At 39.2% G+C, this 23,282-nt stretch overlaps 1 protein-coding gene across 1 annotated transcript in view; it reads right to left on the bottom strand.

Annotated features, from left to right (window-relative positions):
* atp1a3a (ATPase Na+/K+ transporting subunit alpha 3a) overlaps window positions 1–12,521 on the bottom strand; it is a 34,256-nt gene extending 21,735 nt beyond the window's left edge. Inside the window, exons 1-6 of the mRNA XM_052135419.1 lie at window positions 12,177–12,521; window positions 4,082–4,195; window positions 3,758–3,817; window positions 2,478–2,681; window positions 1,227–1,340; window positions 575–709 (exon numbers count right to left, since the gene is read on the bottom strand). Of these exons, the coding sequence (XP_051991379.1) occupies window positions 575–709; window positions 1,227–1,340; window positions 2,478–2,681; window positions 3,758–3,817; window positions 4,082–4,195; window positions 12,177–12,182 (633 nt within the window). The 5' untranslated portion in view covers window positions 12,183–12,521. The remainder of the gene's footprint in view (window positions 1–574; window positions 710–1,226; window positions 1,341–2,477; window positions 2,682–3,757; window positions 3,818–4,081; window positions 4,196–12,176) is intronic.
* Between the last annotated feature and the right edge of the window lie 10,761 nt (window positions 12,522–23,282).

Here is a 23,282-nt window from a genome sequence, read left to right on the forward strand (position 1 = left end):
ATCTATCTATCTATCTATCTATCTATCTATCTATCTATCTATCTATCTATCTATCTATCTATCTCTCTCTCTCATCTATCTATCTATCTATCTATCTATCTATCTATCTATCTATCTATCTATCTATCTATCTATCTCTCTCTCTCTCTCTCTCTCTCTCATCTATCTATCTATCAGTCTGTCTGTCTGTCTGTCTGTCTGTCGTTTGATCCATCCATCCATCCATCCATCCACCTGCCTGATGCCATAAAAGAACCATTTTAAGTTCCACAAAGATCTTTATATTTGTCTTTAGAAAAAAAGGGGAAATGAAGGGAAAAATGGGGGGAAAACAAACAATGTACTGGTCCTTTAAAGAGCCCAGAAACCAATATCTGATCTGAAGAACCTATAATGTAATGAAGAACATTTTAATTCTCCAAAGATCCATATACATAACTCAAGAACCCAATATTGCAAATTTGATTCTTGATAAGAAGAATTTTGTTCAATCTACAAAGAAAGTGCTACAAAGAACCATTGCAGAATTTGAGTGAATCAGGCCTGGCATATCCATAGAAGTGTATCTAGATACCTTGCAGCCATGGGCAGAAATGATCCTGAGGTCAGCAGGGATCCTGTCACCTCCCTTCACCTCCACCAGATCTCCACCCACCACCTCCTCAGCATTAATCTGGAGCTTCTCTCCTTCACGGATCACTAAAGCTTGCTTTGAGAGCACACACAAACACCAGTTTCAACCTCTCAGAGGGTGTTTTAATACATTCTAGAAGCTTCAGAGTCTCAGCAGTGGGAGATAATAATTAGGATTATGACAAGAAAGGCAAACATGGGATAGAGATTAATTGGAGATTTATTATTACAGCTCTATGTCTACTTTTCCTTTTGATTCACTGAGACTGTTGTTTTCAAGGTCAGAGCAGTTCAGAAAGCATTTTGAGTGTAATCTATTATCTATATCTGTAAATATATAGTATGTCACTTCTGAATTATAATTAGGACATATTAGGATTAGGACGAAATATATCCAAGAAAAATATACAATCTCCTGTGATGTATGTGCATACATTGTTGGACATTGTTAGTAGGCCAAAGAAAGTGAAACATTTTATAATGAGACTTTACTTTGTTTAATGTGTTAAAAGTGCCCGAATTTGAAGAAACACATAGGAATACACTTGAAAATAATATCTTGGTATTTTGGACTTCACTGTAGCTTTTTATACCTGGGGAACCATGTTCTTGAAAGACTCCATGATCTTAGAGCTCTTGGCCTCCTGGAAGTAGGAGAAGCAGCCAGTGATGATAACCACAGCAGACAACACGATGCCCAGATACAACTGTGGAGCAGAGAGAGAGAAACAAAAGTGCAATTTATCAAATGAATGGCAAGTTCAGGAAAACCAGTCTCTCAGCTAAAGCAAACTCTCCATTAGCTTTTCTCAAAACTTTATACAGTACTCTATAAAAGAAAGAGATTGATGATAATATCAATATTAGAATGCCAACCAGATTACAAATAAAAGACTGAGCTGGAATAGGGTTATAGATTGTGTCCTTATCTACTCTCTGGCAAATTTTCATTGTCCTAATTCTCACACAGTCCAAACTGTAGCACAACATCAGTGTATGTATGTACCTGTGCTGACATATTTCCTATTGAAACAGGAAGTTTGGCCAGAACAATTCAAAATCAGAGGTCTTATCCCTATTTTTTCAAATAGCCAATAGGCTTTAGTTTACGTTACAGCCATGAACTATGAACGTTATATTTAAATAGCGCTTTTCTGACACTACTGTACACTCAAAGCACTTTACACAGTGAACAGGGGAATCTCCTCAACCACCACCAGTGGGCAGCATCCACCTAGATGATGCGACGGCAGCCATAGTTCGTCAGTACAGTCACCACACACCAGCTATTGGTGGAGAGGAGAGAGTAGAGTGATAGAGCCAATTAATGGATGGGGATTATTAGGAGGACATGATTGAGAAGGGCCAATGGAGGGAATTTGGCTAGGACACCAGGGTTACACCCCTACTCTTTTTGAGAAGTATCCTGGTATTTTTAATGACCACAGTGAGTCAGGGTGAGCACCCCCTGCTGGCCTCCTTAATACCTCTTCCAGCAGCAACCATAGTTTTCTCAAGAGGTCTCCCATCCAGGTACTGACCAGGCTCAACCCTGCTTAGCTTCAGTGGGCATCCGGTACCAATATGTTTGTTAAATATTCCAAAAAGAGATATTCTGTAAATTTTAAACCTGTATATTTATAAAAAAATAATAATAATAATTTGTCAAGTTTTGGAGTACGCTATTATATAGATGGCTAATCAATGCTAACAGCCACAAGCTAAAAAACACAAAACTACAATTTTGATTTGGTATTTATAATGTAACAAATTGATGTACCAATCAAACGTTGGCTAATTTTTGTGCTAATTTACAAGTTGTGTGTGTGCGTGCATGTTCTCACGTTGTCTCCCGCAGGCTCGTCCTCCGTGGCGGCCTGGATGGCATAGGCCAGGAAGCAGAGGATGGCTCCAATCCACAGCAGGATGGAGAACCCTCCGAAGAGCTGTCGGCAGAACTTAACCCACTCCGGGGTAGTAGGGGGCGGGGTGAGAGCATTGGGACCATCACGAATGAGGTACTCGGCTGCCCTAGCATTAGTCAGACCCTTCAAGGGAGTAAAGGAAAAGAGGTGAGATGAGAAGAAATGTATCAGGGCTCCTGTGAAATTAGCTTGATAGTATATCTAGCAATGGTTCTCAACCAGAGACAAAACAAGACTTTTAGAAGAATATCTCAGCTCTTTAGGGTCATTCAATGCAAGTGAATGGTGACTAAAACTCCAAAAAGCACATAAAGGCAGCATAAAAGTAACCCATAAAACTCAAGTGGTTTAATCCATATCTTCTTAAGCGAACAGACCAAACTCAGTTTTCACTATAAATCTAGACATCTGCAGTCTCCTTGGCGATCATGATTTCAAGCTCGATTACACATCCTAGCGCCATCTAGTGCTCTGTGTGTGTGTCAAGCACTAGGAAGTGTAGTTGAGCTTGAAATCATGGCAGAGAATGCAATGGCAATATGTATAGTGAAAAGGAGGTATATTTATATTTGTTCACACCCAAAATCAATTGGATCGCTTCAGAAGACATTGATTTAACCACTGAAGTCTTATGGATTTCTTGCTACCTTTATATGCTTTTTGGAGCTTCAATTCCAATTTGGTCACCATTCACTTGCATTATATGGACTTACAGAGCTGAGATTTTCTTCTAAAATTCTAAATTTGTGTTTAGCAGGAGAAAGACAGTCATACGCATCTGGAATGGCATGTGAGTGAGTAAATGATGAGATTAGGGCTGGGGCGGTATGGATTTTTTCTAACCACGGTTGAAAAGCAAGATATTCCCGCGGTATAGCGGTAAACCGCATTAAATACATTACATTGGATCAGAGAAGTATTTCATACTATTCTATTGACTAAAGATTAAGTACAGATATGAAGTATCTGATATGGATGACACACTGTGTGGTTTTCTATAATGTAAAAGTGACCCTGAAAAATCTATTCCTGGTGCAAGTATTGCCATTTACTAACTTAAAAAGTACATTTCTGACATTGCTTAGCTGTCTCTTTAAGAAGAAGAGTATCTACCAAAGCGAAAGCTACTAAAAGCAAAATTTGTATTTATGGTAAATAATCAAATGTTCACATTTTTATTGACGATGTGATGAACTCACCTGTACAATATCAGTGTTGTACTTTCTGCATACTTCTTCAATCGACATCTTATGCTCTGTCTGGGGAAAAGAGAACATGGAGGAAGATTAAATTAGTTTAATTCACACAAATAGTGATAAAGAGGATGTATAATGTATTGCTATATGAGCAATAAAGTAGTACCATCACACGGACCAAATCACTTAACGTAGATCATCTTATCTATCAAAATGTAAATAAACTAAACTAAATGAAATTACAGTAGGGAAATCTGTCCATTTCTGCTCCATTTCATGATAAATGTATAGAATGAAAAAAGCTTTTAAAATCAATGTGTGGCTTACCAATGGTACTTCCTTCTTGAGGTCATCCAGGTCTTTCCCTGCCTTCTTTTTGGGAGATTCCTTTTCATCTTTGTCCTGCGTGGTCGCCACGCGGTAACTGTCTGACCGTCCATACTGCAGAGACAGAATGGTAGACAATGTTATGACTGCAGATTGTACATTATCACATTTTGGTATAGTGCTCGATTTTGTTCGGCCAACTTCAAAACCAGGACACCATTAAAGGTAACAGACAATTTTTTTTACATTTTATCTTGAATATCACCTCTAATATAAACATTACATGATCATAATACAGCTATTGTCTCTCAGCACCATTGATTTGCTCTATATTGTTTATCAATTTCATATCAAACAAAAACAAATATGATTCTTATTAAAAACGGGGGAAACAATCCCCAAAAGATCAAGTTAACTGTTCATATTTTTAGCTTTTAATTTTAATAGAATTTATTTATATATTTATTATAATTATTTATTTTCATCATAAGATTGAATATTTAACCTTTTTTTTTTTCTAAATTAAATACGTGGGGTGGGAGGGGGATATTCAACTTTCAATATTAATATATTTGAACAATAAAGATAACAGATATAATGGTAACACTTTAAAATACTTTTACAGTATTTATTAATCATGGTTAATGTTAATTTCAACATATACAAATATTTGTTTTTTTTTTCTTCATTAAAAGTTGCATTAGTTAACATTAGTTAATGCACCAGGAACTAACATGAACTAACAATGAACGGTTGTATTTTTGTCAACTAACATCAGCAAAGATTAATAAATATATATATATATATATTGTTCATTATTAGTTAATGATATGTAATGCATTAACTAATGTTAACTAATGAAACCTTATTGTACTTTATATGATTAATTGGCAGATTTTATTTAAATTGTAATTTGTCCAAAATCATGAATTACAATGAATCATAAGGGATCCGATTGTTAAACAGAAACCATTACGATAATATCTTCATGAAACGATATTGACACATTTTTGCAAGCACAAGTTGTTTTAGGACATTCCATATTATAAAGTCAATGGACCAATGACAAACGCAAATATAAATTGATGTATATACAGTATCTGAGAAAATAAATGAAATGCATCTCAGAAAAAAGTCATATGGATGCAGTTGCATAGAAGGCTCATTTTTAAGCATCACGCTTGAACACCTTCTGCTACACTGCAAGAGACACAGGAACTCAAGTAGGGGGCAAGGGGAAATGCCAACCATCAGGGAATGCCCATCCACAAACCTGATTATCTTTGAAACTGCAAAGCTTAACCAGGAACCCCATGCAGGATATGGGGGGAGGTGTGTGTCTGTCTAGTGTGCTTAGATCCACATTACGACTTTTCATTGATTCCCTGATTTGCCGTGTGTGCAGCTGTGACCTATTTTTTGCTTGCAAACACATCCAGAAGGCATTAAAGTCAAATCCACTATTACGGCACAGCAGGATGCTTTGATTTTAAAATGCAATACATTAAAAAAATATCTATATTTGTGAAGTAAATGTCAGATTAATAAATACAGATCACAGAATGTCTTGTAGAGCTTTTTCAGAATTAACTGGAATTGTTGATATTCAATGAGCTTCATTCAAGCAGATGTGTAACTTTTTCACTTAATATAATATAAACATTAAATTATGATAAACAGCTGTTATATATTAACAGAATTTATTTGTACTAAATTGGCCATCAATTACGCTTTAAACAGAAACTATTATGTTATTAAAAAAGGCGTAAAAAATACAATCCTAAATAAGATTTAGTCAACAGTTCATATTTAGCTTCTAATTTGAACTGAATTAATTTATTATAATAATTTATGTTAATCATAAGGTTTAATATAAAAACAATTATTTAAAATGTTATTGTATCTATATTAAGTAAAGAGGATGGGGCAATCCAAAAATATCAATTTAACTGATTAATTTATTTATTAATTATTACTGATTAAGTTAATATTTAACTTACATTTTTTTATTATATCGATCAATGATGAAACGGCTTTCATTTATGAGCTTTCTTTTATTTGAAATGAAATTTGTCTTGAATTATGAAAAAATTATAAGGAACTATTAGTAGTTATTTATAAAGCCTAACAAGCCAAAAGAGTGAAATTACCAAGACAATGTAACGGAGTAACATAATTCAGAGAGAGGCAATCACAGATACAGTGCAAGTGAAAAAGATAAACATAAAAACATCATACATTTTTTGTTTTAGAGTAATGTATACAAAAGCAGGGTACAAAATATACTACAATTACAAAAAGGCCAAGTTTGTATCATCCTTGTGCCAGTGTGTTGAAACAGTTTGACCATCTGTCAAGGGTTCCCTCTTTATATCCTCTGGGTGATTTGCAATGTAGGATTAAGACTGTTTACTATATTCTGGATTAACCTACTGAACAATTGTAATCCCGCTGTCTCCCTTTCTTTTTTTCATACATTCAATCGCTCATTTTCTATGATAATATATATATGATTATATACTGTATAGAGTCTGAAGCTGCTTAATGGTCCTTTACCATCATCTAATCAAGTGTGCTTGATAGAGCAGACTTGCATCTGGTACACTGTGTTCTCATTGTATCTTCATTCATGAAACATCCTCCATTTGACTGTTTGCTGTTCTCTACAACTTTCTCATGCACGCCTGCACACGTGCAATACCAAGTACGTAATCAGTCATGACCCAAGATCAGACAAGGGCCACGTGCACATTAATGCCAAAAACCATTGGCCGCTGTGACTCTGAGGCCACAAGAAGTGTGATTTATGAGGTTTCTAATACGCAATTGCTGCTCTACTTTAAGTAGAGTATATTGTCTTAGCTTTGATTAAATTCACAAGATCCCAGATTGACTGTAAGAGGGCCCAAGGAATGAAATCTTTCGGGGTATTTACACTTGGTCATGAAAAGACCAAGGGTAAATGTTGTTTGAGATACATTTGAGTAGCACATGAATAGCAATCCGATCACTCAAACCTCAGTAGATACATACAAGGCACACCTCGGCCAAGTGTAAATGCATCTGGTGGTTAAGGCCACAAATGTAAAACTTAACCCCCCTCTCAAACAAACCTCAGCAGCATATATTCTTTCTATCCACAGCTGTCCAAGGCTTCATCTAATGACCTTGAGGACATGAAAATACACTGTGTCCTGAACACGCTCTTGCGGATTAACAAAATGCATTAGACACCCTCCGTAAACCTTCGAAAGAAACCTTGCTCATTCATGCAATATTTATAAAAACTACTTCTTTTATCATTCAAGACTATAAATAAAACATGACAAACCGGCACATAAGATTATTTTGGCTAAATGACTAATTAACTGGCATCACAGAAGTAGGAATGCTAAATTGGTTAAGAGAGTGGTGGGAGTTTAAATAAAGATGTGGATATGGATATCTAAGCAGTGCAGTGAGTCATGTTAAGATATGAAGCATAATGTGCAAGTATTCAATCTATGGCGTTTGAGTACCAAGAGGCGGTCGAGTCCAGGTCTGAGCGCCTGGAGGTGGCTGAGCCCGCATTTGAGTGCCAGGAGGCGGCCGAGACCGCATCTAACAGCCAGGAGGCGGTCGGACCCGCTTCTGAGTGCCAGGAGATGGCCAAGCCCACGTCTGTCAGCCAGGAGGTGGTCGAACCCGAGTGCCAGGAAACGGCCGTGCCCGCATTTGAGAGGCAGGAGGCGGCCGAGCTCGCTGCAGACCGCCAGGAGGTGGAGGAGCCGGTCGCTGACCGCCAGGAGGAACCGGTCAATGCTGACCACCAGGAGGAAGAGAGCCAATTGCAGACTGTCAGGAGGCCAAGGGGTCCGCGGCTGGCCACCAGGAGGCACAGTAGCCTGCTGCTCCTTCCATCTACAAGAGGCGGAGAAGGAAGAGGAGAGGGATCCCTGTGTCGGGGTCTGCTGCAGCGCCCCTGGAGGGGTCGGCCCTCCAGTTTCGTCCTGGTTCTCTGGTCTGCCCAGTTTCCCTGGTTGCCAAAAGTCCTGCCTGTGCCGTCCCCCTAGTCTCCCCCACCCACCCTCCCTGGTCTGTCATCTGCCCCTCTGCCAACTCCCTGGTTTGTTTCATCTGTCCGGCCTGGTGTGGATGCCAGGAGGTGTTCGTCGCCTTTTACGCTGAGTTCCATAAAAGACTATTGCATTACAGTATTTTTACTGTAATACATCAAACAATACTGTAATAACGTAATGAGAATCTCACTGAGGTTTAACAACAAGTTAAACTTAATAATAATATCCAGATATGAGAATTACATAGAGAGAAATGTACCCAACTGTCATGAAAATACTGTTACAAAAAACATTATACAGATCCTAAAAATTGGCTTCATTTTCTTTATGCAAAATACATTCCTTGTTTTTCCCCACATTCAATTTGTGACATTCACACTAATTTACAATATTAAATAATCTGTCTCAATTCCCTCTCTGTTCGCTAGCTCATTTCTAGATTCTGAAAATCCGTAAGAAAAGCTTGACAAATTGTAAAATAACCTTATCTTCAATTGAGTAATAATTAAATGCCCTGACCGGAAGAACAAGCCTTACATTTGTACATCACATTTTTAAAATCTTCCTGTTATAGTTCTTGGCACTTCTAAAATGCTAATCTAAGCATACCTATTTTACAAGGAATTAATTTCAATAGCACCACAGACAGCAGCTGTTTGTTAATGCAATTCTGGTCACTGTGATTAGCTACAGTAAATGTAAAGGAAACCAGCCTTAAAGGGGAACAAGCAGATTTAAACCTGCTATTGACATTTGGGGGCCAATCAAATCAGCTTTCTGGCTGACCTTGAAGGTCCCAAAGGATATGACATCATGTTGGCAACTGGCAAATTGACTGATAGTGTGTCTGCTAGCTTTGCTGACCCCGGGCTTTGACACAAAATAAGGCTGGATTGCATGCTTTAGTGGAAAGTTACACGCACACATAGTACATATCCAAAATCACTCAGTGAGAATGAGATATTGAACGCCGTCCATTACACAACCTTCTATTATAAGCCTCTCCACAACACACAAATGCACACAGCAGGGTGCATAATGTGCTGATGCATATTACGCATGCAACATAAAAACCAGTTAGAAGGGAAGGGGACAGATGTTTAAACCCCATTGTCTGCTTCTCTACCAAAATGAAGCTTATTCTTTAAACAAAATGGTGGCAAACACTAGTGTATGAAAAAGCTGCTAGGTCTCAAATATCAGTATTGAGGGCTTTTCCAGTGAGAATATCCCAATAGAGTTTCTGGAAAGCGATTCGTTCTAATTAACATCTGCTAAACATCTTAAAAAGATCAGATTTACAAACACTCTGAATCATAAATGTCTCAAAGACATCCGCTGCGTATCTTATTGACATCCGAGAGGAAATGTCTAATAGGCGTATTGCAGATGAGTCAGATAGACGTCTGGGTGATGTGCGTGTCCTATCAGGGATGTGTAGTGGCCTCAGAGTCTTCAGACAGAATTGCATCGTTATAGCACACGTACATCACCCAGATGTTTTTTAGGTTGTTGCTCATCTGCAATACGTCTTTAAGACGTCTCCTCTTGGATGTTAATAAGACATTCAGCAGATGACTCTGAGATGTTTAGGATTCAGAATGCTTGTAAATCTGATATTTTTAAGATGTTTAGCAGATTGTTCAGCCAAAAATGAAAATTCTCTCATCATTTGCTCACCCTCATGCCATCCCAGATCTGCAGAACACAAATTAAGAGTTTTAGAAGAATGTCTCAGCTCTGTTGGTCCTCATAATGCAAGTGAATGGTGAGCAGAACTCAGAAGGTCAAAAAGCACATAAATGCATCTTAAAATGTATCCAAATGGCTGCAGTGGTTTAATCCATGTCCTCAGAAGTAATATGATAAGTATGGGTGAGCAACAGATACATTTTAAAGTCCTTTTTTCCTATAAATCACCTCCATTGACCAGCAGGTGACTGAATGTGAAAGTGAAAGTGTAGATTTGCAGTAAAAAAGGACTTAAATGTTGATCTGTTTCTCACCCACACCTATCATATCTTTTAGGAAGATATGGATTTAACCACTTGAGTCTTACGGATTACTTTTATGCTGCCTTTATATGCTTTTTGGATCTGGTCACCATTCACATGCATTGTGAGGACCAACAAAACTGAAATATTCTTCTAAAAATCTTCATTTGTGCTCTACAGAATAAAGAAAGTCATTCACATCTGGGATGGCATAAGGTTGAGTAAATGATGAGAGAATTTTATTTTTTGGGTGAACTGTCCCTTTAATTAGATTGTGACGCTTTCCAGATGAAAAGATCTAAAACAGATCTCAGAGATGTAGGTGTGCTATTTGGGTTTGCACTAATGTCCCAAGGGCATCTCAGAGACACACTCTTGGAAGCATCATCACCACATACTAATTGCTGACAACCCAAATGCACCTGCGCCTTCAACAACAGGACTCCCAGTGCCTTTCTCAAGGTGACACCAGGTAACCGCCTCCCGTTTCCCCCATCATTAATCTTCCCTTCCCATTTTATTCCCATCCCATATCAGCCAATCCCCACCACCACATCCAGCTCCAAACCTTCACTTAGCCTCAGGCAGCGCATCTGGCCAATCACGCATCCTCAATCTATTGATGGACTGGCTGCACATAAATCATCGGTGACTTGGGAATTTGAACCTGCCCTCTCGGTATTGACGCCCTCGTGGCGCTTCATGGACCAATCGCAATACTTGTCCGGGAATTTCCACTGTCATTGATCAACCTCCACTTTGACGCAGTCGCGGTTCCCCCCTCGGTCGTCACGACCGAAATCAGCATGTAAGAACGACACGGAAACCGCGAGACAGTACTTCACTGGCGATTCAAAAGGATAAGTATGGGTTGAAAGAGGATATGGCCTCGCGCCGTTCCATTGTCGTGCGCGTGCTTGCGTCACAGCATATCGCCATGTATTTTCAGATTGACTGGAACAATTGGTCTCTCTTGATAAGAATTTCAGATTCACTAATCTGGTAGTTGCAAGGTCGCAAAATAACACAATCTAGAAGGTGCAATATGTGAGATTAAGTTCGATGCGTGCCTGGTTAGGCTATATCATGAATCAGCTTCGAAATTGGGAACAGCAGACATCGGCGTTTGACGCAGTTGTCTGCGCTGGTATTTTGAAAAATTCTACTCGATTTTTGGCACCGTTTGGATATATTTTGTGCCACAGATCAAGTACAAAACAAGGTTATGTCAGACAGTCGGGTGCAAAACCTTCGAAAGGGGTCCAGATGCAGTCTTCCCAAATCCATACGCCCCCCACCCCATCTGCGGTTAACGCCTTTTCATTTAGGACACCGACAGGAATTCTCAGACTCATCCTTCTGACAAACTGTCATCACACATTTAATCAAACGGTATGGAGGGCAAACAGAAACCGTCGGAAAATTTAAAAAGTAGCCTACATATAATATATGTATGTATGATATTCTGTTATATTATTGGGTGTGCATGAATATGCCATTTTGCGGGTCCAATGCACCAGACGAATACGCGCATCCATCTGAAAGACGTACAATTAGCGCCAAAATGTCCAATGTCAAACGCTTTATGCCAAGCGTCAAAACATGATGTATACATATTGCGACGATTTGTGCATTTATATGCGAATCCGAATTCTCTTTTCTCCCTCTGCACTCGCGTTATGACGCATCAGAGCGGGCGCAAAACTGTGGATATGAAGTGGCCAGATTTGACGCAATTACCAAACGACCGAGCACCGTTATTGACCAACGCTAAAGGTGTTACGCTCACAACCTGGTGTTAGATTAACCTGTAAATGCCATTTACAATGGGTATAACTGTCAGCAATGCCGAAAATGTGAAATAAATAGTAATAAATAGCCTCAAGTTAAATGCACCTGTTAAATGAAACCATCCAGAAAATGTTCTGTACATATGGACATGTTAATATACAATTTTGTTATATCATATATTCGCCTCAACAGGGTTATTCTAACGGTGCATCCATGAAAAAACGTGCATGCATTGAGAATACTGAATCTTACCCCCATTTTGGAGCCGTCAGTAGCTGTTTCTTTAGTCTTTCAAACTGCGTTTGGTTTCAGTCAGTGGATAGAAGAAGGAATGATGCTGTTGGACGAGTAACGACAACGTTCAAACGACCCTCTATGGATAGATCTATAGATGTAACAAATTACTCGTAGGGATCATGTATAATAATGTTCTAGAGTGGGTCTACATGAAGAAAAAACCTAAAGAATGGACCAAGCTGCATTGGTTTTTAAAAGCGCATGTGGCTGCCGTTGATATAATGATAGAAGAGCATATGCAGCGCAGAGGATTATGAAGCGTCTCTGGCTGAATCGCAGGCGAATGATACCGGCGAAATGAAGTGCCGAAGCGCTTCGTCTGCCTCTCTGTGTGCCTCCGCCGCTGTAGTGCCAGATGCCTCGGCATCCCTCCGCGTGTGAAAGTAGCGCCTAATTGACGCAAAGAATGTAACAAAAATGGCGTTCTAATAAATCAGACAATGTTCAAGAAGATCATAGTCAGGCTATACTATAGAAGACAGTTAAATTAAGAGGACATTTCTTTGCATTCCATTTTTGAATAGCATACTTTCGCTTGTTTGTCTGTCTGCTTGGTTTTTAAGTGTGCTACTTTTGTTAAATCATGGCAGAACCAATGAACAGGATAATAGACCAAATTGCAAATAAGGACCATGATAATACCATCGTTTTTTTTGTTAGACATTACACATGGTGTTTTAAACATGCACCATCTAGCCTATGACATAGTACCAAGGTATATTGTGAAGTACGTTGCAGTACCATGTATATATGGTCTGCACTTATATAGCACCTTTTTTAAACCTTAGAGGTTACCAAAGTGCTTTACATTGTGTCCCATTCATCCATTCACACACACATTCACACTCACACTCATACACTAATGACGGCAGAGCTGCCATGCAAGGTGCTAACTTGCCATTGGGAGAAACTTGGGGTTCAGTGTCTTGTTCAAGGACGCTTCGGCATATGGAGTCATGTGGGCTGGGAATCGAACCGCCAACCCTGCGATTAGCGGCCGACCCCCTCTACCACCTGAGCCACAGCCGCCCCTTTTATGATGTATGATGCTATGTGTGGCAGGGCGGAGGGCGGGGCCTGGTCGTGATTATACACACCGGGTCCCTTATCAGGCTAATTAAGCCTCGGAGAGGGATAAAGGCCGACAGTGGAAGGTGATGCGACGAGAGAGAGATCGTTTACGGTCAGCTGACCGTCATGTGTGTGTTTGTGTCTTTTGTTTAAGTTTCTCATTAAAGTGTTATTTATATTGCCCATTCCTTGCCCATTAACCGCTTTACACTGGTGCCGAAACCCGGGAAGGAGGAGGGATGCCCGTCGTGGAGTCCTTGACACTGCCATCCACCCAGGGGAGTGCCGCTGCCCTCCGCCAGGGGACAGAGTAGCCCGTACGCAGGGAACAGCTACCGTCCGTGAGGCAAGTGGGGACTGGACTCCACGACCGTCTGGAGGGATGGAGCCGCTGCCAGGGGCAGAAGAGTGCCCTGCCTTCCCCCAGAAACATGGAGGGGTCGAGAGGACTGCCGTGACGGGCATCCCTCCTCCTTCCCGGGTTTTGGCACAAGTGTAAAGCCGTTAATGGGCAAGGAGGAGGCGAAACCCGGCTTGGCAATATAAATACTACTTTAATGAGAAACATAAACAAAAGACACAAACACACACATGATGGTCAGCTGACCATAAACGATCTCTCTCTCGTCGCACCACCTTCCGCCGACGGCCTTTATGCCTTTCGGAGGCTTATTCTCTCATCATTTACTCACCCTTATGCCATCCCAGAACTAACATGAAGATTTTTTAGATGAATATCTCAGCTCTGTAGGTCAATTCAATTCAATGCACGTGAATGTGGACAGAAATTTAAGCTCAAAAAAGCATATAAAGGCATCATGAAATTAATCCATAAGATTCCCGTGGTTTAATCCATGTCTTCTGAAGTGATCCAATCATTTTAGGGTGAGAACAGACCTAAAACAAGACATGCCTTTCTAGTCTTATAACATGTTGAAAGCTTACATAGAATAAATCGTCTCAACAGATGTCAAAAACCACACCCAAAGATTGTTCAGTGGATGACTTGTGATCTATTGCCAATGCACAAGGCTTCTCAATCTTATTTTCATTCTCAGCACTTGCTCCTGAAGATAAGCCAATTTTACGATGTTATCTAAACCCTGGGACTGTCCGAATCGAGAGGGTGTATTACAGATTGAAAAACAGGTAGGGAGGGAGAATTGTGTGCAAATGTTTATTGGGGTGAAAATGGGTTGAACATACAATACATTACTGTGTATAAGTCACACAGATGAGACATTTTTTAAAGTATTTTAGCGGCGGTGGGGTGTCAGTCTTATAAGGGCAAAAAGAGATACCTCAATATTTTTGAACACAGCGAGGAAGTTAGTCAAACAGAGGGGGTGAGAGGATTAGTTAATTGAGTTGAGACAGAATGAGTCCGCCTTCTATTCAGAGTCTGGATGGAGAGAATAGAGAGAGCGAAAATAACCTTAAAAAGATGCATAGAGAGAATAAAATGGTTGAAAATAGCTCAGAAAGACAGGAGAAAAAGTTGTGTTTTATAATTGTTCGACTTGATGCTAAGAATAGATTAATGTGGCCTAGAACAATCAGGATGACGCCAATCATCCTTGAATCAAATTTTCAGAATTTTATATACTTTTGTATATATGTTCAAATCAGTAAGTTATTGTTCAATCCTAGGCATTGCTTTCTTACTGTGTTCTCAAGGCCACGTGAGAATACAGAAATCCAGTGCAACAATCAATATATCTTTTGCAGTTGTTTTTAGCAACTCAAGTTTTCTGTCTGCATCATCTGTTTATGTCCATGTCAGAGAAAACCAAGTTCTTTTTCCAAAAAACAAATTGTCTGACTGCATCCAAGCAACAATATACGAAATCCTCGGCCTCAAATTCTCATTTTGTCCTCTATCAGGTCCCCATAGCAACAGCTGCTAAGTAATCTTGCCCCCTAATCATGCAAGTGAGTTATTGAGAAAATGATATATGGGGATGGAGTTGGGGTCTGAACGACATGTTTAATTAACCTCTCGAAGCCAAAACGTCTACATTAAGCAAATACGTCTGACATTTGATTGCAGCTGAAATTACATTTCAGAAGAACCCTTTTGAGATTTTAAAAGGGTTTTAGGTTCACTAGTTTCAGGTAATCAGAATCAGAATGAGCTTTATTGCCAAGTATTCTTACACATACAAGGAATTTGTCTTGCTGACAGAAGCTTCCAGTGCACAAACAATACAACAAGACAGAGATCATAAAAAAATGAAATAAAAAGCAAACAGAAAATATAAGTATATATAGAAATATACAATAAGACTGCTGAGTAGAACTGTATCAGCAGCGCCTGAAGTACAATCTCTGCTCAGAGGAAGTCAATGTGTGTCTCCAGAACATTAGAGCTTGAAACTACATTTACATTTATGCATTTGGCAGACGCTTTTATCCAAAGTGACTTACAGTGCACTTATTACAGGGACAATCCCCCGCAGCAACCTGGAGTTAAGTGCCTTGCTCAAGGACTCAATGGTGGTGGCTGTGGGGATCGAACCAGCAACCTTCTGATTAACAGTTTACCAGTTATGTGGTTTAGACCACTACACCACCACCCCAGTACTAAGTGCTTAATGGAATCACAAGTTTCTGCAAGAACATTACAGACCATCAAACCTTCCTCTAGTGGCCCAGGAATGTTTTTTGAGGCACTTGAAATATTTATTGAAGTTCCAAAAATAGATTTTATAGTGGGTCAAAATTAAGACCATATCTAAATATTCTTAAAACAACATACATTTACTAAGATGCAAAATGACATCAAATATTTTGTCTTGTTTTCAGAAAAATTATAAAAATATTTTTTTTTTACTGGGTTTTATATTTGAAACAAGAAAAAAAAACTTTTCCAATGGGGTAAGAAATAAAAGGAAGATTTTATTAAGTTTATATTTGCTTACCCAAATGGCAAAAGTCTTTTTTTAAGCAAAAAATCCAGTACATTTGGTTAAATTTCTCTGAAAACAAGACCCGTTTTTGTTCTCAAGGAAATTGATTTTGTTTTAAGGATGTTTAGATATTTGTACTGGAAATAAGAGACAAAAATACAGAGTAAGGAAAGTATTTTTTGCAGTGTAATATTGTTTTTCCCAAGACACATTTTGGTAAATATATAAATGCCATGTTAAATGTAGATTTGTTTTTATCTAAAAGCATTGCAAAAGTTTTTAGTCATGTTTATGTTTAACCTTTATTTATAGAAGTAAATTATCATGCAATAATTCATTATCATGGTAAGGGTTGCTAAACTATGGCTGTGTCTCATTTGGAAGGCTGCGTCCTGCGGAGGTCGCATTTGTCGGCCGCATACGTCATCGAGGCTGTCTCTCTATTCATAATAGCGAGTAGGACACTTCAAATGCACCCTTCAAATGCGACCTTCTTTCACGGGAATTCGGAGGATGCATGAGGTGTATCCTTCGTGGGCACTCACAACCCACAATTCTTTGCTTCAACGGAAACGGCTAAACCAATATGACAACAATTTGCCCGTAAATATGATGTTCAAACGCAAGTAATGTTAGTTCCCAGGTTGAAATACCTCAGTAGATGGGTGCAGGCTATATAATATGTATAATTATATTCACATATAATTCAAATGAAGTATTAGACTAAAAGTACACCTGTAAAATCTATTTTCTTTTCTCTTTACATCATTATAACTCTCCTAAAATGTACCTCATACAGTCCCTTCTTAAGGGACTTCGTTCCCTTCTCACTCAAAGTGCTCGCGCTTGTTAAAGAGTGGCGTGCTGTCATAGCAACCATGTTCCGTTTCCGTTTGTCCATGAAGGCCGTCTCAGTATACTGCAGCCTTCAAAGGATGCGTCCTATAGCACGCAGCCTTCCAAACGGGACACAGCTTATGTCAAGATTAGCAGCAACAAAGCAATTGATGGATTAGTACCATTCTCAACAGTGCAAGAAACCAGCAGCTCTTGGTGTTAAATCAATAATCTGGGTGTCCTGACTATGTCTTGAAACAGCATAACAGTAATGATTACTCCTGCAGAGCCCTGAAATACCACCATCCTACACATGGATAGGAGTGAAGGGGTCTGCATGTTGTTATATGTATTTTTTTTCAGAATGTATTGAATTTATGGATTTTAAAGGATTTAATCTGTCTTGAGGACCACCATGAGGGCCCAACAGAGAGACAGATTGGTGAGACTGGGTGGATGTCTCCTGCTGAAAAGACGAGATTAGACCAGCAAGAATTTCCAACATGATCACATGTGAAAGCGACATGCTGCTACCGAATTTTCCAGTACCCTGACATTGATCCCATTCTGCTAAGTGAATTACAAGCAGCATCTGCTGTCAGATTTTATTTAATCAATGCAAACGTGTTTACCTTTTCCTGTGGTGCGACAGATATAGCATGTTGCATCAGCAGCCTCAGACACAGCGGTGGATTCCACGTTGAAACCAGGAAGTCTTTGCATGTACATGAACAATAGCATTTTCCCTCTAAAATTACATTTTTACTCCACTGACTGTTAGGTTTAGGGTTGGAGTTCGGGCATGTGGTTAATACAATCGGCACACTGTATTACATAATATACAACTAAACTCGCTTTTTATGCCACTCAGAACATTTCTCCAGAAACTGGAGCTCACACGTGCCCGAATATGTTCAACAACACTTCCCCCTTCAGACATTGGGGCAATTTGTTACTTTGCTGATATTCACTTAAGAACTTTCGACCTACTGTCGATGAATTCACTTTGTGATCAGTCTGGAATTTCTGCACTGGGCACTCTGGTTTATATTGGTTAGTGCTGGTGAGGTGCAGATCTAGCTACACTGTTTACCAGCAAAACAACCAGCATCGTCTTTCTAGTGAGGCTAATTGAACAAAGGTGGTCTTGCTGGTTAATACAGTTAAAGGGATTGTTCACTTCAAAATGAATATTCTCTCATTATTTATTCAACTTCATGCCATCCCAGGTGTGTATGACTTTCCTTCTTTAGCAGAATACATCTGAAGAAAAATCTAAAATATCTCGGCTCAGTACATATGTCCTTAAAATGCAAGTGGGTGGTGATCAGACCTTTGCAGCTCCAAAAATCACAGACTGTCATCTTCAAAGGTCTGGTCACCACCCACTTGCTTTTAAAGGATCTACAGTGCTAAGATATTCTTCTACTTTTTCTTCAAATGTATTCTGCTGTAGAAAATAATTCATACACACATGGGCTGGCATGAAGGTGAGTAAATGATGAGATAATTTTAGTTTTTGGTTGAACTAACCCTTTAAACAGCCTGGTGGGGTCACCTTCCAAAACATATACCAACAACAAAGCCATTCTGTAGACCAGCAAAAATGAGCTAGTGAAGCTGCTCAACCAGTGAATTCGTGAAGCCAGTTTACAAGTAAATATGTTAAAAAAGGTGTGAACACCAGCATCCATTAAACCAAATGTGCTGGTGACCAGTACTGCTCGTCTTCTCTACAGGGATACTGTAGGGATACTATACATGGAAGATAAGGGTGAAGGAGAGAAATAAGTGGAAAACAGGAAGAATAAACAGAGGAAAATGTGTTTTTTTTATATACGTGATATGATTAAAGGATTCACAAAATGATCAAGGTGGAATTGGAAGAAACAAACAACATTTTGTGTAAGCAGCACTGTTGAACCACATGAAATACCTCTTGAGACCTAAAAAGGCTAACACACAGGCACACACACACATGAGCTAGGGTCGATAGTTGTGTCTGTGTGGATGGCCACTTTTCCAAAACATCCCCAAGTCTCGGCTAGTATTACTTCTGTTCATACTAGCATAACATATCAAAATACCATGTACAGTACATTTATGCGTAATCTCTCTGAAAACCCAGAAGGTATTTCCAGAAAGCTGAAACTGCTGTAATGCTCATATTAATGCTGGAACTATTACACAAGTGTAAGAACTTCACATTTCCGAGAACATGACTTGGTTGCTAATGTCGCTCTCGTATTCTTTTTCCCATTTTTAGAGCACTTAATCTCCCTTCAAGCTATTTTTTTTCCTGTTAGCTTCCTCTTTCTTGTTAAGGACCTCTTCTCACTGTCCTTCCTCCCCTCCACACATTGTGTCTGGAAAGCTTGGTCTACAGCAGGGAATACAAGAAATTATTAACAGAGTGATTATTTACATGTTCTCAAATACATTTTCCTGCGCTATAACATTACCAGCTGTATCACACAATAGGACGTTACCAGATCTACTCAGACAAACATTGCACGAAGGTGGATGGTGCTATTTTGCATAACAGATGTAGAGGAAAATGTCACCGGAAAAAAGAAGACTTTTGGAGGGTTAAATTGCACAGTCCAGTCATATAATGGCATAAAATGGCAGTGTTAAAAAAAAAAAACAGTAGCAGTATATTTGAGGTTTGATTTGCATGAAATGTAGGATAGAATTATTTCCGTCTGGCTAGGATACATTCATTTATGTGGCAAGATTAAATGCATGATGTTGATAAGTCATTGTGTATGCATACATATAGTATGTGTGAATGTGCATATGTCTGGGTGAGAGGACTGTCTCAGCTCTTTCTTTCTCTGTGTCTCCTTCCATTATTATTCCTCGGGGGTTTGCTTAGCTGATGCACTACAGTAACTCAAAACGTGAAAGCCATTGATTTTCTGTAAAACGTGACGAAACCACAGTACTTCCATTCGTTGACTCATTCCAAGCCATTACTGTAGTACAACTAGACTCTTTTTATAATAGAATTTATAATAAAATTGCCAAAAATATCCTCATCATACAAGCACATCTTATTTCTCTTTATATTTGCACCATTTTCTTGCAATCTTCTATACATCAAATATAGTGCAATATAATCTCAAAGGAGCATGAACAACTAACAGATGTGCAGTATGCAAAACTAGCCTCTTCAAAATCAATACTTTCGACTGCTTGTGAATGCAAAATCCTTTTAACCTTGTCTTGTCCTTTGACTCTGTATTAGATTTGCAAGAATATTTCTTGAAAACTGCAATTTGACCTGCATTATGACAAAATTACAAAATCACGTATTCTTTTTAGAGTAACGTGAACTGTGTTGAATCCTTTCGGATTATTTTGTGTTTCAAATGCTAAATATTTGCTCTGAGATAGACTAAGAATCCAAGATGGCTGCCATTTTAAACGCTCTTGTCTCTTTAAGTCCCAGCCATTGTGTCAGCCAATCAGAGAAGAGATGCAAACGTCCTTGCCAGCGACCTTGATGAGAAGGGAACAGGATGACTGAAAACAAGGGTGTATAAAAGGCAGCGATAAATGGGATTCAAGAGAGAGGAAGAGGGAGAGAGTAAAAGATTGATGAAGGGAAGGTTGATAGGGAAACACACCAATCCTCCAGCGGATGGTTACTGCGCTCGGTATCCCCCATCTCTCCTGTGTCTCTTCCCCTCCACATCCCTCCATCTCACCTCCTCCCACTCTCCCTCACTACATCCATGTGCGTAAATGTTTCATAATCTCTACATTTGTAGTCAAGAGCTTCAGGCTGTTAAATAATAAACGCACATAAATGAAAAAGCCCTAGTCTCGCTCTCTCTCTCTCTCTCTCTTTCTATCCTCCACTACTTGTCTTACAGATGGCTGGGTTTGACAGGTGGTCTTCCTGAGCAATTTCACATTATTGCTACCAAGTACAGGTAGGACAAACACACAAAGAATCACAGATGACTGCCTGCATTATGTGCCACTCCATTTAAGAGGAAATGCATTTTGTATGCAGCTGGTGGAAGCAGGATCCTAAATATTTCTCCTGCATCATAGGTAGTTGTTCTTGCTATGGCAGGCATCACTGGTGATATTGCTCATACATTGACCAGAAACATAATTTACCCAAGTATATGAATGCTTGGCCCATGGTTTGCAAGTGCATGGTTCCATCTGAACATAGCATGCGCTCTTGCTTGTGCCAGTAAACCTCGGTGCTCAAGGGTTGATAGTTACCTCAACTGTCAGTGCTATTAAACTCAGGGGGTCAGGAATATCCTGGTTAGTAGGTCCACTTTTGCCCCTGCTGACAGATGCTGGAACAACAGCCTGTGATGGAAAAAAGCATGTTTCTCCTTTGACAGCCATTCAAAAGAAGCCATGTTTTCTGATTATTTTTTTCCCCCACAAAAAAGATTTAAGTCACAATCTGTTTTCATTCATGAGCAATTGGTCACATGACAGCCGATCCTGGATCTGAGTGCCCATGAGCAAAGATGGCAGCCTCCATTTTGTGTACTCCCTTATATAAAATCTAGAGTTTCTGCAAAATGCTGCAAACTTGCTGCAAATTCGGCACTCATTATTTTCACATGCACATCCCCTATTGTTTCGTTACAGGAGAAGGCGCAGATAGAAACAAATTCGGTGCTTGAGGACTTTAGTAAACTTTAATATGCTTAGCAAGGTTCTATTAAAACTGTTGCTCTGCCATGTTGTCCTGGGGGAAAGAAAATAATTCTGAATAATCACTTAAGTTTTGGTTGTATTGATCATCATTTCTGTTCAATAAATAGCAATTGAACTGCATAGTTTGGGGCCTGTTGTCTATTTTTTTTTATTAATATTTTTGTAGTGTACCAAGTTAGATTCCCTGTATAATTTACAGCATTGCTGAGAGCTAATTTCATATTTAAGCAGAATCAGTGACAGGCTGTGCATTTTAAGCCTTCAGTACGATTCATGCCATTAACAATTTTTACTTTTTACAATTAATAAGACAACCTATGCCAATGGACATCATACAGTGTTGCAGTCAACTAGAAATACCAACACATTCGTGCACAGAAGCCAAAATCAAGGAGGTCTACAATACCAGGAATAAGATATCTAATAATATTTGCAATTTAAATGTTGCTTGCATTACATTTTGTTTCATACACTGCATTACATTTTGTTACTTTGCAAAACATGAAATGACACTGAATACTCCAGACAGCCTAATTTACATTTACATTTATGCATTTGGCAGACGCTTTTATCCAAAGCAACTTACAGTGCACTTATTACAGGGACAATCCCCCCAGAGCAACCTGGAGTTAAGTGCCTTGGGCACAGTGGTGGTGGGCGTGGGGTTCAAACCTGCAACCTTCTGATTAACAGCCCTGTACCACCACTCCAAATTACACTTAGAAAACTCCTGATGTTGCTTTAACAATGCAAAAAGCCCATACCAATTTACTTGAAGTCAAAATCAGCCCTCCTTTCCTGTTTACATCTCTGGTTTTTTAAACCATAGGGATCTCTTCTTCAATGGTGATAGTGGCAGTGATGACAGCCGACTCGTCAGCTTGATCTCAAATTCCGTTCATCACTTAAACCTAGAGGGCCTTGACTGGGACATATCCTAAAGACCACACCCAACATAAACAAAAACAAATAAATCAATCTGACTGGCTGATCAATCTGACAAACTGACTTAAGATGCCTATTCACTTGCACTGTTGAGGGATTCTGTAGAAATTCTGACGGCCTGATGGGGTGGAACTCAGACTCACGTGCTGCTTCTGCATACATAGGTAAAAAGGTGAATGAGAATGAACGGATGAAAAAATATTTATTTATTAATTAGGCCAGAAGAGATGGCTTTGCTGGCCCTGAGAATTTGCCATTCTTTGAACAGAATGGACCTTACAGCTGAAATATATCCAAATGAAACAAAATTTGAGTCATGTTGAAATCGAATCAAATCAAGAACTTGTGAATCTGAAACCATCAAATCAAGAAATCTGTATCAATACCAAGCCCTTCCACCATGACAGTACTTGACAAGAAAGAGAAATCTTGCTATAACTGAACATAGTTTATGCTAATGTCCACAATAGTGCTCCTTGTGACAACATTGAGAATGCAACGTGTCCTTACAGTGTATGTGTGCCAGACACAAATCTGAACAGGACTTGCATTCTTATGCTCTGGATTTGCACAAACCCTGGCCGAAACCATACGTATTGAA

The sequence above is a fragment of the Xyrauchen texanus genome, chromosome 10, assembly GCF_025860055.1.
Source record: "Xyrauchen texanus isolate HMW12.3.18 chromosome 10, RBS_HiC_50CHRs, whole genome shotgun sequence".
Lineage (NCBI taxonomy): Eukaryota > Metazoa > Chordata > Actinopteri > Cypriniformes > Catostomidae > Xyrauchen > Xyrauchen texanus.